General features: G+C 37.8%; 1 protein-coding gene across 3 annotated transcripts in view; it reads left to right on the top strand.

Moving 5' to 3' along the window:
• The window catches only part of LOC121349259 (tubulin polymerization promoting protein), an 84,255-nt gene that overhangs the window by 26,186 nt on the left and 41,287 nt on the right, over nucleotides 1–16,782 (top strand). For all 3 annotated transcript variants that reach the window (XM_041459501.1, XM_041459502.1, XM_041459500.1), the window contains exon 3: nucleotides 15,805–15,958. In XM_041459501.1, coding sequence (XP_041315435.1) covers nucleotides 15,805–15,958 — 154 coding nt within the window. The remainder of the gene's footprint in view (nucleotides 1–15,804; nucleotides 15,959–16,782) is intronic.

The following is a 16,782-nucleotide window of genomic DNA, read 5'->3' as shown; positions in this document are numbered from 1 at the left end:
TTTCCCAAGACTTCATAGTAAAATCAAATAGAAATTATTTCCTTACCTTTACAGAAAAGCTGGAGCTGTGCTGTCCTCTTCCAGACATGTTTATTTTCTTTCATCACTTCACCTCAGCTGAGAGCTTTACATTATGCTGAAGTGGATGTTGTAGCTGGGAAATCTGTTGTACTAAAATGCTAAACAGAACTAGCTTGATAATTTTTTTTTTTTTCAAGACGACAGACTGTTGCCTATTGGGAGTCCTCTAACCAGATGAAAAAGCTACATAGAGGGTACTAGGCAGTTAAATAAGCTGCTTGGTTTTCCTCGTTCTATACTGAATAGGATGAACTCCGTGTGCTGATTTAACATTCTAGTTTTGAGTCTGACTTGCAAATCCAGCTGACTGCAGCTTCAGTTAACATTGGCCATTCTGAACAATTTTGATAATTCCTTTCCTGATGTAGTTTTGTGTTCTTTGCCCAACAATACACTATCTCATGCATGCTTGGAAGATTGTTCCTTTTATTTCTCTATTAGATGCTGCAGTATGTCACCCAGTCACTGGCTTCCTTGTCTTTGAGTACTAATCTGTGAAAACCATAGTCTGGGTTGACAGTGAAGTGGTGCTAACCTGAGATAAACAGGAAAGGTATATAAGAGCAATCAGACTTAAGGACTACCCATGGAGGACTGGACTTCTTTAATGTTAGGGGCATTGACTTGATATTATTTGACATGACATTTGCTCTTTTTGGAAGTTTTTTGACTCAATTTGTCAAAGTGTCGAGATAAAGAAGATGACAAGACATATTTTCTAGAGACAGTTACCCAAATAACTTAGATCAAGTGTTGATTAGATTTCTATGTGTGCTTGCCCCAGGTGTGATCTCTTAATCTTGGAGGAAGTCATTTGCTGAAGAGCACAGCTTCTGCAACATACATAGTAATTTTTAAAGGGGTTACAGTATTCACTTACTTCTCAACAGCATTGTTAATTGTCATATGCTGTTGTTTTTAGAAAATGAAGCATATAGAGTATACCTGGTTTGCATGTACTCAGAAGATTTCTGGCCAGAATTTCTTCTTGTCATCTTTATTAAGCTCCATTTGAAAATCTGGAGGGTTTTTTTGAGCTTTGAAGTGTGAGAGGATTTGGCTTCTAATGCCTCTAAAGGGGTAGGCACCCTATAAGTGCTTCAAGTTAGAAAGACATAAAAAAGTGAGTTTTTGTAGCTGTGATCTCAGAGCTTTGTGTAGGTATAGGGTACTCTGTATGTGTAGGGTAAGATGTTCAGGAGTGCATAAAACTTGCTTTGATTGTGTTCAACCCTGTCAAACTTTAAGTAATTGAAGGAGAGAATTTGCCTGAAACATTTGCTGTTGAATTCCTGCTGGTTTTGCTGTCGTTACTGTGAGACATTAAATAACCATAAATACATCCATCAGGAACTTAAGCTAGATTAAATTGACTACTTGAATAAATATTCCTAATGTAGAGGTTCTGTAATAAAAAAGACCAACATGTAAACCTGCAAAGATGTTTGTCAGTTGTGTGTTTTGGGAGGTTTCAGAGTAGACCTGCACAGGCTGATACATGCAACACAAAACGTAGAGCTGAACTGTATATATATATACATTGTGTTAATGTATTATTTTTGTACCATCCTATTTTCTTGCAAGAGCCAGTTTGCTTTGTGCTTTATAGGTTATGAGGATATACTTGCTTACAAACAGCATCTACCCTATTGGAAGTGCTGATGGAGGGCAGGACCCCTATATGCTGAGTTAGGTCCCATGGAAATTCATCAGTAATCTTCATTCAGAAGATTTTGCACCACAGATAAGTTAGTATATACCTGGAAAGTAAGACAGTTTTCTGACATGCATTGGGATAAGAGCACAGAAGTCTAATACTAATTGCATCATTAACTGTCCACTATTTAGAAAACTTGCCCTTCTATACAAAACATTGTGGGAATAGATACATTGAATATTCTTGCACCAACATGTCAGTGGATGACAGTTTGAAGCAATACTTTGTTGCTTCTGCTGGTTAAATCATAGGCTTTGAAGAAAACAGTTTTCAGAATTGAAATAGTAATCCAAGAAAAATGGATGTGAAGCTTCATTTTCTGAATGTAAGTAACTGAGAGCAGCTGGAGATTGCTAGTGTAAGAATGTACTAATTTGTGTTTGTAGATGAAAGTACCCTTTTTTACAAAGCAAAAATCAAGAGGGCAGCAAATCTTACCCAGCATTGGCTTGATACGTTCCTTCAGTAGGTGTTGGTCTGTTAAGTCACAGATTTCCAAAAGAGCATATGCTTGCTCTTTTATAGTCTCCTCTCTGCTTTCACAATTCTTTCCAGCATCTTGGAGTCTTCCCAATTGTTCCTTATCATTTTGGTTTGTGATGGTGATGTCTGCTACTGTGTGAGTAAACCTCCATTGTAAACTCTTGCATGTTTTGAATAAAGAAGTTCGACGTTAATGAGAGAATATCTGTATTGGTATCAACTGTCATAATTTTCTGCCTTTCTTTTGGATTGGTTTCAGATGCACATGATTCAGCACTGTAAAGACTGATATACGGATCTTTAAACCAGGGAGGTGACAGATCCCTGTAGAGAATTTGGTCACTCTCTGTTTATAGCTTTCACAAAGTGCCAAAACATTATTGGCATGGACTGTTCTGCAGATTCTGTGGCACAACTGAGAGTTCCATTTGGAAAATGTGTTCGCTCCTCTGAACACAGAGAGATCAGTCTCACTCACCCAAGGAGTCCAAGTGACTTCTTTTTGAAGCTGGAGGTAGCTTTATTATAACTACTTGTTTGGCAGGCTTTCTCTTTCTCTAGAATTGGGGTTTTTTTGTGAGGAGATTGATAAAACCCTGTGCTTTGCCTGTGTTGAAATATATTGGTCTCTAAGCTCACAGGCATGCCCTAATTACTTGTGGGGTATACAGGGGCTTCATACAGTTGTTCTTGGTTATGATTAGTAGGGGGATCTTCATTCAGATTGAGGGTTCCATTGTCAACAGCAACAACCTTGTGCTGAGATGAAAAGTGCCTAGAGATTGCTCTTGAGGTATATGAAGTAAGTGGTCAGATGCATTAGCTATTTTTTCCCTAAGCTGTGCAAAGGTAGGTACCTATCTCCACAAGTTATGGTAAGGATAAAGGCATAGCAGAAGAAGTGATAAAGGCATGGCAGAACGTATTAAAGAATATTCTCTGCACTGGCAGTAGCAGACATATGGATTTGGCTTGTGGATCTGTAGTGAAAACGAGGCACTCTCATGTATAAGTGTTACAGGGGTTTTGCTGCTCCATAATTTAGCCTTAACATTTCCCATCTGCACATTTTAAAAACAGTATTGTTCTCTTCAAGTGGATGCCTCTTCAAATGCTCTTGTACTCTCATTTATAAACTGTTTGAGAGTCTGTTTTGGCCACAGTCTACCTATTCTTCTATCTTGCTTTTTGTTTTGTAAAATGAGAATGCTGCCAATGCAGACAATTGCATCTCTAATTGCTGTTTCATAAGACATAAAGATAAGAAGGACATGAGGAGCAGAACATCATTGTGGATGTTGTCGTTTTAACATAGAGTGAAATCTCCTTTGCGAGAAACAGACATAGAATGGGAAATTCTCCAAGGTTGGGAATTGTATATTTAGAGCTTTGCTGTCACCATCCAATTTTCCCTTTCATATGGGAAGGCAGTCTTCCAGTAGGGGAGAAATATGCAGTTTCTTCATTATTTCTTGTTTTCTTTGAAAGAGAAAATGTCTGGTTTCTGCTCTGTGCATAGCTGCAGTCTGGATTCTCCTTTCTTGAAGGTCATGTTTTGGTCCTTGGCTGTTGGTTATGGCAAACATTTTTGTGGCTTTCTTTGAATGTGACCTATGGATATGGACTAACACTGTAGTTTGGTTCTTTATTTTCACTTGGTGTGTCATTCTTGATTTCACACCTTTCTATCTCCAGCCATGGTCAATGACTCTTACACACTGAGATCGTGCTGGCATCAGTTAACACCAGCTGTCTATTTTTAATGCTGCCACCTTCTCATATCGCCAGCAAAAATGTTAGCAGATATGCATACATCCGTGTTTTCTCTCTGTCATCAGGATCACTGAAACAACCTCTCCCACAAACACATACTTAGAGAGTTCCCTATCATTGAGCTGTCACTGGATTCAGAAATTGCTTTTGTGGTTAGATGTGATTTGACATGGAAAACAATCCAACTCTGTGAAATCCTTTGAAAAACTGGAATGGTGCTGTAGTAAAACCATCTGACAATGATATTTTCTTAGTGAGACAATCTGCTAAAACTCTTGGTTTTAAATTCTGTGTAATTAAACTCTAAAGGAAAATTCCACCTTGGATTAGAGGACTGCTGTTCTGGCTTCCATAGTTGTATTTTAGTAAGCAATGAGTTGCTTACTGCTGAGCTTGTCTGCTGAGCTGGCTGCAGCTCCCAAATACATGAAGCTGTGTTGCTTTGTTTTAATTATGTTTCAGAAATAATGATGCAAAACTATTTTTGAAAAATATGTATAATATTTCTTATGTATAATGTTAAATGGTATTGTACCTTTCTCACAAAAAAGTCACCGAAAACCAGTCTGCAACTGGAAGTATTTAGTTGGAGGGTAGGGAGGAATGTCCTGGAGCTGGTTACCTCAGCTATCAGACAGCGCTTTCTGAATTTCTTGGCCAAGAAATACAAGTAAACTTGCTGTATCCTGGTGCACTATGGTGATTAACAAACAGCTGCCATGCCTGAATAGTGGATTGAATATGCTCTATATGAATTCAAGGTTGTGTTACTCATCCCTTTTCCTTCATTTTTCTTGTCATCAGCTTGGGACTTCTTTTCTTTATACTGACCAGTGTAATTTCTGAATTAGGATGGGAGTTTTGTCTGAGGCCTCACTGAAAAAGTGATCCAGACACCTTTCTCCATAGGAACAAGCAATAAAATGTTCAAGTTGTACTTGTGGTTTTACTTGAGCTTTGTAGTAATTTAAAAACATGTCCCCACAATACTCACCCTTTGCCTTGCCACCATTTTGCATTGTCCTTTTTGTGCTGCTCTGATCAATGTAGGAAAAATGGCCAAAAAATTTGGTAGTTATTAAATTCCTGTCTGGGAATTAAAAATTCCTCATAATATTAGACATTGTAAGGATACACAGCTAGAGTTTTTGCTGAAACATCACAGTATCTGAGGAGGAAAATAAGAAAGAATTTCCAGGAAGGTCAGTAGCACATAAAATTAGGGTTTTTGTTTTAATGTAATTTTAAAAACTGAGAGGAGAAAAATTTTTGAGTAATATGTTGTTAGAGAGAAGCATGGATGTTCACTGCTGTCCCATAATAAAGAGTTGGATTCAGTTATTATTCTGTCCCTTGTGCAATGGTTTACTTTCAAAGTCCAGTTCAGTTCTCAATGAAAGCATAATTTAAGCTCTAATATCTAATATCTTGAGACTTAAGGAGTTAAGATCTTACTATGTCCTGTCCTATTTAATAATGCCATTGTTCTTTGTCCCCCTGAGTTTGAATTTTCTCTAAATCAAGTAAAATGTCATACCATATAAGCATTAAATATCTAGTTCTTAGATATTTTCCGTTCTGGGTCTCATTAATAAAAACAGCACTGTCTTAAGTAACTCTGTTGTCTGTTGTAAAAATTCCACTTTTTATTCCCCTGTCAAATGTCATGTCCTGTTTTTGGTTAGCTGGTCTCATGAAAAAAGGTAGTGTCTTCCCTGTGTGTCAGCTCAGTCAAAACACCGATACTGTATGTAGAGAGAAAGCAGTAAGGAAGGCTACTGGTTACCAAAAGCCTGAGGGTGCTGATATGAAAGTTCATTAGGCTGTGTCTCTTTTCCTATCTCTGAGTGTCATGTATTTATATAAATTCAGGTTAGTAATATAAACGAAGTCCTGAAAAATAGCTAGTAATCTGAAAGCTGTCCTTGAGAATATTTTTCTAATCATACTTGTGAACAATTTTGTATAGTTTCTATGGTTTAACTGCTTGGGATAAAATGCATTCACTTCTGCTAAGAAGATGTTTGGCCATGCAGCATTGACCTTACTCATGGTCATGGCTTGTTGCAGTATTCTAGAACAGTGTTTGTGTTGGATGTCATTTTGTTATACTTTGATTTGTCTCATTTTTAATCAAATGTTTTCACATTAGGTATGAAATCAAGAGAGAGAGTCAAAATAAACCCAAATCCTGGTTTGTTTGGTTTTTGGTTTTTTTTTTGTTCTGGGACGTGAATGAGACATGTCAGCTCACATGGGATTGCTGGTGAGCTGCAGAAGGATGCCTTATCTGTGTATCCTACTTTTCTTTCCCTGGGTTATCAGGCAGTGTGTTCATGTGCACTGCTTTAACTGGTGGAGAAAGTACAAGTGATGTTGGTTCTTTGCCCTGTCCTCTCAGCTGTAAAGTCTTTGCCCTAAGCCCTTGCTCTTCAACAGCAGAAAGAGCTTTTGAAACTGCAGTGGTGTATCAGCTTTTTCAGCTCTCTCAAGATAAAATGGTAAGTATTATTACATGAAAAAAGCTTCTTGCCACTAGCTTGTGTGGTGGTAAGCTCAGCCTGGGGAAGACAGACAGATGAAGTGATTAGCTATTAAGAATGCTTCAACTATTCTTAACTGCTTTAATTTATTTATTTGAAGCTGACTTAATGAGCACTATGACATCGTCCTCCTGGATTTTTGTGTTTTGGATGTGCTCAGCAGTATCTCTGGCAGTTGGGCACTGCATTGGGTTGTTACACTGTGGTTAGTTTTTGCTCCCTTCCCCTATGGTCTGTATGTATGCATAGCCTCATGCATTTCCTTAAGATGACATGAACCAAAGAAAATGGCAAATAAATTGAGCTTGCTAGAGAAGAAACAAGCATATATTCCAGAAGCCTGATTTTGAGGCGTTGTCGTGCTGCTTCAGCACTGGTTTGTCCCCTACTATTTGTATCTAAGACCTGTCTGCAGCCTTGTTTTTGAATTGCTCCTAATTTCCTACATATTTCTGTACTTTGGCCAGTATTCCTCCTAGTTTCACTCACCCCTGTCATGTCCTTTAATGTCTTAACTTCCACCCAAATTGTGCTGTCGAATGGTATCAATCCTTCATACACCCAAGGGATGGATTTCTTTGTTACTGAACGTTATCTGCAAGTTGTATAACATTCATTGGATTCTTTCATAGGAGTAGACAGCATTCTAAGGAGTGATAAAATTATTATCTATCTGTTGTGTGTGTAATTTGGGTAGAGTCCACAGGATTGACAACCAGAAGATGGATAACTCTCTTCTATAACAAGGAAAAGCTGAAGTACTCCCAAACTACATGGTAGCGCATGTTTCTGTCATTTTCCAAACTCTGGTCCGTGCCTCTCACGCCAAATACACTTGCAAACTCCTTTAATGTAAGTTGGGGCACGTGCTTTCTTCAGGCTTCACAGGATTTTCCTAATACTTCTTATCAGTAGCTAACCATTACATGAACCTTCATTATTAAATGTTCAAATGCAACATTATTTTTGTTCTCTTAAACTGAAGAAAACCTCAAACGAATGTGAAATACTGGATTCTGCTACTCTGTTTAGCTAATTTAATCTATTCCTCTAAGCTGTATATAGCTATCAGACCTACTGTCTGCTTGGACTTTCTCTTTTCCTCATCCTCTGTAAATCCCATTAAATCTCTTTAACCCCTTTAACTTATTATGGGATTTGCTTTCTTTTGGAAGCTTTTACTTAGTAATGTTTTTGCCAAGTCATATTCAGTCTCCAGTCCCCCTTTGTTCCCTTCCCAATACTATTTTATCTGATTGGCTCATAGCTGTTGGGTTTGTCTTTTTTTGAATTTCAGGTTTTATTTTAAAGGAAATTAATTTTCTCCATGAGTGAAGCACATAGGAAGCACATAGGATAGGAAAAAAAGTCAAGAGGAGAGATGTGTTAACTCAAGGATCAAAAAACAGAGTTTTCACAAGAGAGGCCTAAAATATTTAAATTGCAATGAAGTCCAATCATCTGCTGGTTTAGTGAGCTGTTGATGTCTCTTGCTTCAGATTTTCATTGCTTTCTACTTTTCTTGCTTAACAGCTGTCCCAGTTTCAGACACTTAGAATAAACTGGGCATACTCTGCTTTACCCTTGCTCACTTGTGAGACAAAAAGCACCAGGAGGGAAAACTGACCGTTCCAGGTTCAGTTCCTGAGTAAATGATCTGAGGTGTTCTGTCCTTGTGGCCCACTCCCAGAGAGGTTTCTGTAAGTGATTACTATTTGCAGTGATATAGTGAGAGAATTTTGTACTGCGTTTTGCATTGTGCTTGTTTTGTTTTTCTTTCCTAGAAAACTGATAATGGCATTCACTTGTGGTCATGGGGTATATGAAGCCATCTAGTCCAGCTGCTGTACTGTGACTTGGCCAGCATGCTATCTGTCTTAGAGAGGGTAATTGTGAAGGTCATCTGGATGTCTTCATTGTCAGTCGTACTCTTCCCGTCAAAAGAATCCAGTTGTGGTAAATAGCCATGCATTCAAAGGTGCCTGTGTTCTAGAAGTGACCACTACTTTAGCTGAAGATCTCTGTTGTAGCTTCTTCCTAGGATCACTTTTTTGAAAATATTGTCAATGCCTCTTTCCTCACAGTTTGCCAGGTTACTCCTGCTTGCATCAACATACAGATGTCTAATTTCAGTATCCCAGTCTTACCCATTAATTGGGCAGAAGTCTGATGCGAGGTGATATCTGAACTTGTGTTACCTTAATTTTGTTTTTTTCACCGTATCTCTTTAGAAGCTGCCAGTGCAGTGCAAATATCCTGATAGTATTAAAGTAGCTTTCTTCACTTGCTCATCTGTCCTCAGCTCTATTTTTAAAATTAGTACACAAGCCTGTGCTTTGGGTTAATTATGCACTGTTCAGTTATATCCAAGAAAATCTTCTCTTTTTAATTTTTAAGGGGTTTTTTGCACTATATATCTAAGAGGTTTTTTATTCTGTTCTTGACTGATACATAGTGAAAACCAGACCTTCACAGGATATCTTTAATACTCCATTAGATTGCAAGGTTCTATTGGCCTGGTTAGCCGCCTAGGGGCCTGCCTTTAGTTTGAGACTTTTTGGCTATGAATTGTTGTGCTGATAACCTGCAGAAATTCTGAGTTGTGTAAGAGAGGAGAAAGTGAAAATTGTAAACTACGAAAAAAAAAAATTAATCACCAGCCCTGCAGCATAATCTGCTTCTTGGTTACACAGCCTTGGACTTTGTGGTGATAGCATTACAGCGGATATTCTTGGGAAAAAATATATCTGTTAGATGAGTGTTGTGTTTTGCAGAGATGGGTACAAACCTATTTTGCTTCAAGGAATTTGAATTTGTCTGTGGTACCTTATGATTGTCAAGGTGTGCAGTACAAATAATACTAGCAATTGTTATCGATATATATTATGTTTATAGACCACATCGTGAAGACCTGATGTTTTCACAAGCAGCAGGGAAGAGAAAGTGTCTGTTCTACCAAACAAAGAGGGGTGAATGCTCTGGGCCCTAACAGCAATAATAATAAAGTTGCTACTATAAAGTGGAAAGTAAGAAAAATCTTTATATGAAAATCAGTAAGTTTCAGCTGTAGTGACTTTTTGGTATGGCATGTTAAGATAAAAGAGAAACAGCTAAAGTGTGAAGTCAGGGCTGAATGTCATTAGTAAATATGCCTTTAGTTATTCAGGATAAAATGCCTGACTAATGGTCTTGTTCTCAGTGATGGTGCTTTTATGTGATTAATTTGAATAATTTTCAGTGTTTACTTCTGATAATTAAGGAATGTTTCAGTATTAGTTAGCAGTTGCCTACGTAGATGTGGGAGCAATAGTGCAAATCAGAAACAGCCTGATCAGGCTTGTTGTGCCAGTAGGTCAGAAACTGTGACAAATAAGCTGCTTGTGCGTTCTCTTGCCAGCTTGGTTCTTCATTCTGTTTTCTGAATGAATGAGACTGCCTTAGAAGGGAATAAATGTAGGAAGTACCCGAAGCCGTGTTCTAATTTACAAGAAAAGATGCTGTTGAGTTTTACTTGACTGCTCAGTTGATCAGACACCCAAGTCCCTGGTGAATTTAGAATTAGAAACAAAACTCCTTCTGTTAGAGTTTATGCAAAAACATTTGTTGGACTCCCACTTCTAGTTAGAGTGTTTTTAGACCCTTGTCAGACCTGCTATACTCCTTAGACCATAGATGAAAATTTCCACAGCAGAACAGTCCTGGTTATTGTATCCTGCCATAATCCTGTCTGACGTACTAACAAAAATAGAAGCTTCTCTCAGTTATTCTACATTTTCTTTCCTATGTTCAGTGTAAGAAGTTAGAAAAGTATCCTATTGTGATGGGAACTGGGTACGACTTTTGGTAGATTGAAGATCACAGCAGGACCTATTAAGTTGTAGACTTTATTCCGTTAACACTGAGCTGTTTTAGTGCTCTGGAGATAAAGATATCTAATACCAGTCAAGGATTTCGTGTATCGGGTATATGGAGTGTAATTGTGTAGCTTTTCAGCTGAAATTGTGGACAACTGTTAATCCAAATACTATTCAACTCCATGGTATCCATTTGCAGCAGTACACTTTCACATTTAAGAACTTGGAGCACTGTTAGTAGTAATATTTGCAAATGAAAGCTGCATTGCTTGCTGTTCCAATCTACTTTGGGCCAATGATTGATACTTTGCACTTTGTTTACTGTGCTGATGTCCAGAAACAGAACTGATGCTTTTATATAGGTGAACTTGGGCTCCCAAGAGCAAACTGAGGATTTTGACCTTCAGTTCAGAATCTCCCATTACGTAGTAGCCACATGTGGAGAGACTTATCAAAGAAGGGGAAGTGATGGGAAGCTTCCTAAAATTCTTCTGAGTATGTTCATTCTGTTCCCAAATGTAGGCATAGATACAGGAGGCTGTCATTATTGTACCATGAACACGGTTTCCGCCACTGAAGGATGATGCATTACAGTAATTCTGTTTGTTGTAAGAAGCAGAGCTTAAAATAGAATGGTATGTAAGAATGTATCCTTTCTAAACATAAAGGTTTCTTTGTGTCATAATGAAGTATAGGGCTTTAAAAAATTTTTTTATTAATGTCCTTCATATATTTTATTCTTTTCATTGAAGTGGCCAACCTTATGACACCTAGTTTTGTGAAAACCTTTTTTTCCCTCCCACCTTCCCTTCTTTGTTGTTATTTTCCATTTTGTCTTACTTGCTGGTCAGTTTTAATTTTCATTCTGATGCCTTGATTTTTATTTTTTTTTTTCAACATAGTTTTTTCTCTTTCTATGCTAACTCTCTGGAATGCTAAACCTAAGAGATGAGTGTTAAGAGCTGAGTGATCACCCTTGGCATACTTAATTGTAGACAAGTTGTTTGAACTTGTAACACTTGGAAAATGAAAGTGAATATATTTGTTTTGTTATTCCCATGGAAACGAGATATTTATAATGAGCTTCTAAAAACAAGTTACAAATATATACACAAAGAAGCTGATTCTTCGTAGCAGTTGCTTAATAAAAAGGAATTAGTTTATTTGGGGTGTTACGGGTTGGGTTTTTTCTTAAGTTCATGAGGTCTGAAAAGCTGGTACAAGGAAGGGGTTTCCTGAATGTGAACAGGACATTAAAAATGGTGAAAATAAACTGGGGGTATGAGAGCCTTGTGTGTTATGCTGTGTTCATAGCATTATAATTTTTCATACAGTTTGAGTTGCAGGGAGCCTTTTACATGTCATCCAGGTGAACACCACCACCTCGCCCTTCTCCCAGTGAGCAGGGACACATTGCATGAGACCAGGTTGCTCATAGCCCCATCCAACCTGACCAGGGATGGACCATCTGTCATTTCTCTGGACAGCCTCTTGCTGTCAGTGTTTCACCACCCTCCTAAAAATGTCTTCCTTATATCTAGTCTGAATTGACCCTATTTTAGTTTGCAGCCATTACTTTGTCCTATAACAACAGCTCTGCTAGAAAACCTTCCCCCAGTCCTTCCTTGTATGCTCCCTAAAAGCTGCAGTAAGGTCTCCTGGAGCCGTCTCCACCAGACTGAACAGCCCCAACTCTTCCCAACTTGTCTTCACGGCAGAACTGTTCCTTCTCTCTGACTCTCTGGTCTGCTCTGGACTCACTCCAACAGGTCAGTGTCTTTCCTGTGCTGGGGACCCCAGAGCTGGATGCAGTGCTCCAAGTGGGCTCTCACCACAGCAGAGTAGAGGGGCAGAATCCTCTCCCACACCCTGCTCCCATGCTGCTTTTGGTGCAGCCCAGGATGCAGTTGTTGGCTTTCTGGGCTGGGAGTGCATGTTGCTGGCTCATGTCCAATTTTCCATCCAATAGTACTCATGAGTCCATTACCCCTAGGGTGTTTTTGTGGACCTGGATTGGAGAGAGTGTGTAAATCAAGGTTCGCTGAAAGACTTTTCCTGTCATTTCTACCTACTCAGTCAGTGGTCTCCTATGTATTCAACCCATGACTGTACAGACAGAGGAGAGGGGAGCATGCTGTTCTAGTTAGTAATCATGATGACAGCAACTGCTCAGAGCTTTTCGAGACCTGTTTCTAGAGAGAGGAGGGGTATAGGATTGCTGCTTGATAATTTAGATGCTAATACATGGCATACATGTACCATACCTCACATACCAAAAGTGCAAGAACATGTTGTGTTCCTAGGGTTTTCCACAAGACTTGGCATATGTTGTAGCTGTAGAGTATGGTGCTTTACTAGTGGATTTGATAATCTTGTAGTAGATGGGGGAGTGAGAGGGGGTATTTTTGGAGTGTAGAAAAAGATAACAAATTTCAAAATTAAAGTTGTTTTATTTAGGAAACTTGGGATATAGTTGCAAAAATTCCTTCACTCCCAATCCTATTTTTAACATCAATAAATGCTGTTGTCTGGTAAAGAATATCAGCTACGATGCACATTTGTTTCTCTTTCGGGGTTTGGCTGCAATGGTACCTTGGTCATATATGTGTCTAATTTGTCTAAGCTGAAGGGGAAAAATCCACTCATTTCCTTGCCCCGTGTAAGTGACAGGGAAGAGATGAAATATGAAAGGTAGGTATACCTGTGTCTTAAACTAAATGCTCTTTGTTCCTCATGGCAGCCATATTTATGTATTTTTCCTTTTAATTCATACAAAAAAAAAAAAGTTATGCTTTTCTATTTAATAAGTGGGCAAGCAGAAATTCTTCATGTGTTAAAATAAAACCCTGAGATCAGTTCATTTGTTTAGAGTGTGGTGCTAATAGTGACAAGGTCGTGGGTTTGACCACTTCAGGGTTGAACTTGATGATCCTTGTGGGTCCCTTCCAGCTCAGAATATTCTGTGAAAAATAAACAAGTCAACATGAATTTTTGCTGGTTTTGCTGAAGTGATCATTCTCTTTCCCACTGCAATGATCCTGATTGATGATCCAAGCTAAACCTATGTGCTACAGAAAACTGCCTTTGGCAAGGCCTGAATGCTAGGCTTGGCAGTGAGTCTGTAGAGAAATTAGGGCCTTAGGTTGTTGTTATGCTGAAGCCTTGCAATGATTGACAGTGCTTTCTTTTTCTAAATAAGAGGCAAAACAAAATGAAGTCTTGACCTCTTGTGCTACTTATAAGTTCTTGGACGTGTTTCATCAGAAGACGGATGTTAAACCTATTAATGAGAATCCTGGAGAAATTCCAGGTAGTTAATTGCAGTTTATTCCACCTGTCTTTCTGATTAATTAAATGCTGGATTATATTCTTTATTTCTGCTGTCATGGTGTTCTTTTACCAGCTAATTCTGAGATATTCCAGCACATGCTTTACCTAAAGCACACAAGTAGTTGCAAACAGCAATGTTTGGGCAAAAAACACATAAAGTTTATTTTGTGGGGGTTGCTGACATTTGATACATATGTTGGGCTGCATTGAAAATAAAGAATGCTAGTAATGAACAATTATTTAGAGGGTTCCCTTAGTGTTGAATTTTGTTGTGAATAACTGATTTTTCTTTGTTTTAAAAGCCTGGGATAAAATTTCATTTTTGTTTAGTTAATTGAAGTAAGAGTCACTTTCTAACTGTTGGTTGCTAAACCAGAAATCTCATTTCCCCTTTTCGTTAGTGGAGGCATCCCCCAGCTGAGAGGGATTTGACCACTGAAAGTATCTAAAAGAAGATCAAAGATAAATCCATGACCTATAGATGAATTGCTCTTCACAGTGGTCTTTTGACACTTGAATTAAAATTAGATTGCTGTGTACTGTTTTTCTAGCCCAAGATTTCTGTTGCTGGTGCACATTCTCTCTATCCTAGCATCTATTGTTTATTCCTATATAAACAGCTGTCTCTGTTGAAAGGACTGGTCTGGGTTGTGTGGTGGTGCTTGGTTACTTTTTCCCCTGATTTGCTTGAAATGTTCTCCAAATTGGCGCAAAAATAAATGCTCAAGCAGCAAACAAAACTTGTGTAGTAGCATGTTTCCCAGCAACATGGACTCTCAAATATTACTTTAACTTAGAGATTTTTGTAATGTAAATATTTTCTGCTTTTGAAGATGGTACTATTTAAGATTATATCAGTATAAGTATCAAAACATATTTTTGAAAATGGTTCTATTTGATCTGCTAAACTATGGCTAAATTTTGGAGTGTAAATTCTTATTATAAAGATCAGAGAATCTGTAGTTTACTAATACAGGAAAAGATGTGGTTTGTCTCTGCTGTAATTCGTAAAAATAGTTGGTTTTTGTTTAATGGTGAGTAAACTCACTAATGCTGTTGCTTCATATCTGAATTTTAAAATGAGGAACACTAAAACTAGGTTAATATTAGGGAATTGAGTGGAGCAGTGCATACTCTGCAACATTATCTCCTGCCTAAACTGAATATTTTAAAATGCTAGAAAATAGACATGCATTAACCTCCTTTTGGGTAAACATATCACTGTAGTGAATGCTTTGTAAGAGTTGTATCAACTGAAACCTTTGGTGTGATGGACCAAAAAAGATCTGCAGGAATGACAGTATAAACTGGTGTTTGTAAAGTGGGAATTTCCCATTATCAGAATTTGCACCACACACTTGTACAGCAAAATTTATGAGTTTACCAGGCTACTATATTGTGTTTTCTGCATACCTTTAAATGTTTTTTGAAGATGATGGTCTACAAAGGAAAATAGGTATTGAATTTAAATGTGTTATTTAAAAACTTGTCAGTCTTCAGTCGAGGAGGAATTTCAAGATTTTAATGCTTTTCAGTAGTTTGCTTTACACGATAGCAGAATAATTCTTAATTTATTTGTGAACACATGAATAGTGACTTATAAGTAATATGATAACAAGTTATTCAAAGAGGAATAAAAACTAGTAAATAAAAAGACTCACCTAAGATGCTTCAGATCCTGTCTTATACGTGCAGGCATTATAAGTGGTCAACCAAATGAGACTGTATTTAATTTGATGAGCTGCAGGCATTTTGACAGTAAACCCAGTTGCTTTATTTCCTCTTTATTTCTGAACATTCATCAAGGGAAATCTATGAAGTGCTATCCTACTGATGTACATATAAAAATAAAGTGATATTCCTGGGATATGTTTTTTTTTGACATCATAAATGGGCTGCATGGGTCTTCCTGTTCTGTTGCAGTTTTCTGTTGTTCACTGTGGTAAACTGAAACCATTCTGCTATTCTTGAAATGCTTTTGTGCTCCCTTGTAATTTCTTTCAATTGCTGTGTGTTTCAACAGGGGAAAGTCTGTAAGAACTATTACTTTTGAGCAGTTTAAGGAAGCTCTTCAAGAACTCTCCAAGAAGCGATTTAAAGGCAAAAGTGATGAGGAAGCACTTCAAGAAATGTATAAACTAATTGAAGGAAAAGGCCCAGGTTTAACTGGAGTAACGGTACGTTACTGGTCTAATGGACAGATTGTTTCTACCTGTCCTTTGTCCTATTGCAGTGTTGTTATGTTCACCACTTCCCTCTACAATCCACAAATCCAATTTCTCTGTGAGCCTGAAGGCAATTGCAAAGCAAAATTGGAGAAAAGACTATGCAACAACTGAGTATTGCGCTACTGTGTGTTCTTGTGTGGTACTGTCATTGCTCCTTCTAGGAATTGTACTAGCATGTAGTAGCACATCAGGAATATTCTGAGCTCTTGTGTATGCTTAGAACAATGAAATGTTCATGAAGAGTGGTGTATCCAAATCAAAAAGGGTATAATGACATTGGAGCCACAATAAAAAGTTTTAAGATGTTTTGTGAAACACCAAAAAGCAAAGGCATCTTAAAATACATTTATTTACACCATGTGAATCCCAGAACACTGGAAATCTGGGAATAATTATCATGTGGTCCCATCTTTGTTTCTTGTTTGTTCAAAGTCTGTCAGAGCTACAATGTTCTTTCTTTTTAATTTTAAAATACTGGTATTAAGCTTTGTATGTGAAAAGAGAGCTATAAAGCATACTGTACATTAGCTTGGTTGTCCTTTTAGATGCCCAGGCTAGGCAAGCTTTTATCCAGTATTTTAGGAAATACTGGAGTGCTTACCATCAGCTCGAATAGTTCTGTCAGTTTAGTTCATCTGCTTAAAATTTGTGATCCTCCTGAATTTTGCCTGTAAAGCTGTGAATGAAAGTATAATCTTTTCAGAAACTGGTTCTCTACAAATGATCAGCGTAAATATCAAGTGGAAAGAACTCTTTTGAGTTGTAAAATAAGT

This window comes from Pyrgilauda ruficollis, unplaced genomic scaffold (assembly GCF_017590135.1).
Source record: "Pyrgilauda ruficollis isolate IOZ18807 unplaced genomic scaffold, ASM1759013v1 scaffold137, whole genome shotgun sequence".
Classification (NCBI taxonomy): Eukaryota; Metazoa; Chordata; class Aves; order Passeriformes; family Passeridae; genus Pyrgilauda; species Pyrgilauda ruficollis.
The sequence above is the reverse complement of the archived record's forward strand: the minus strand, read 5'-3'. Positions and strand labels throughout refer to the sequence as shown.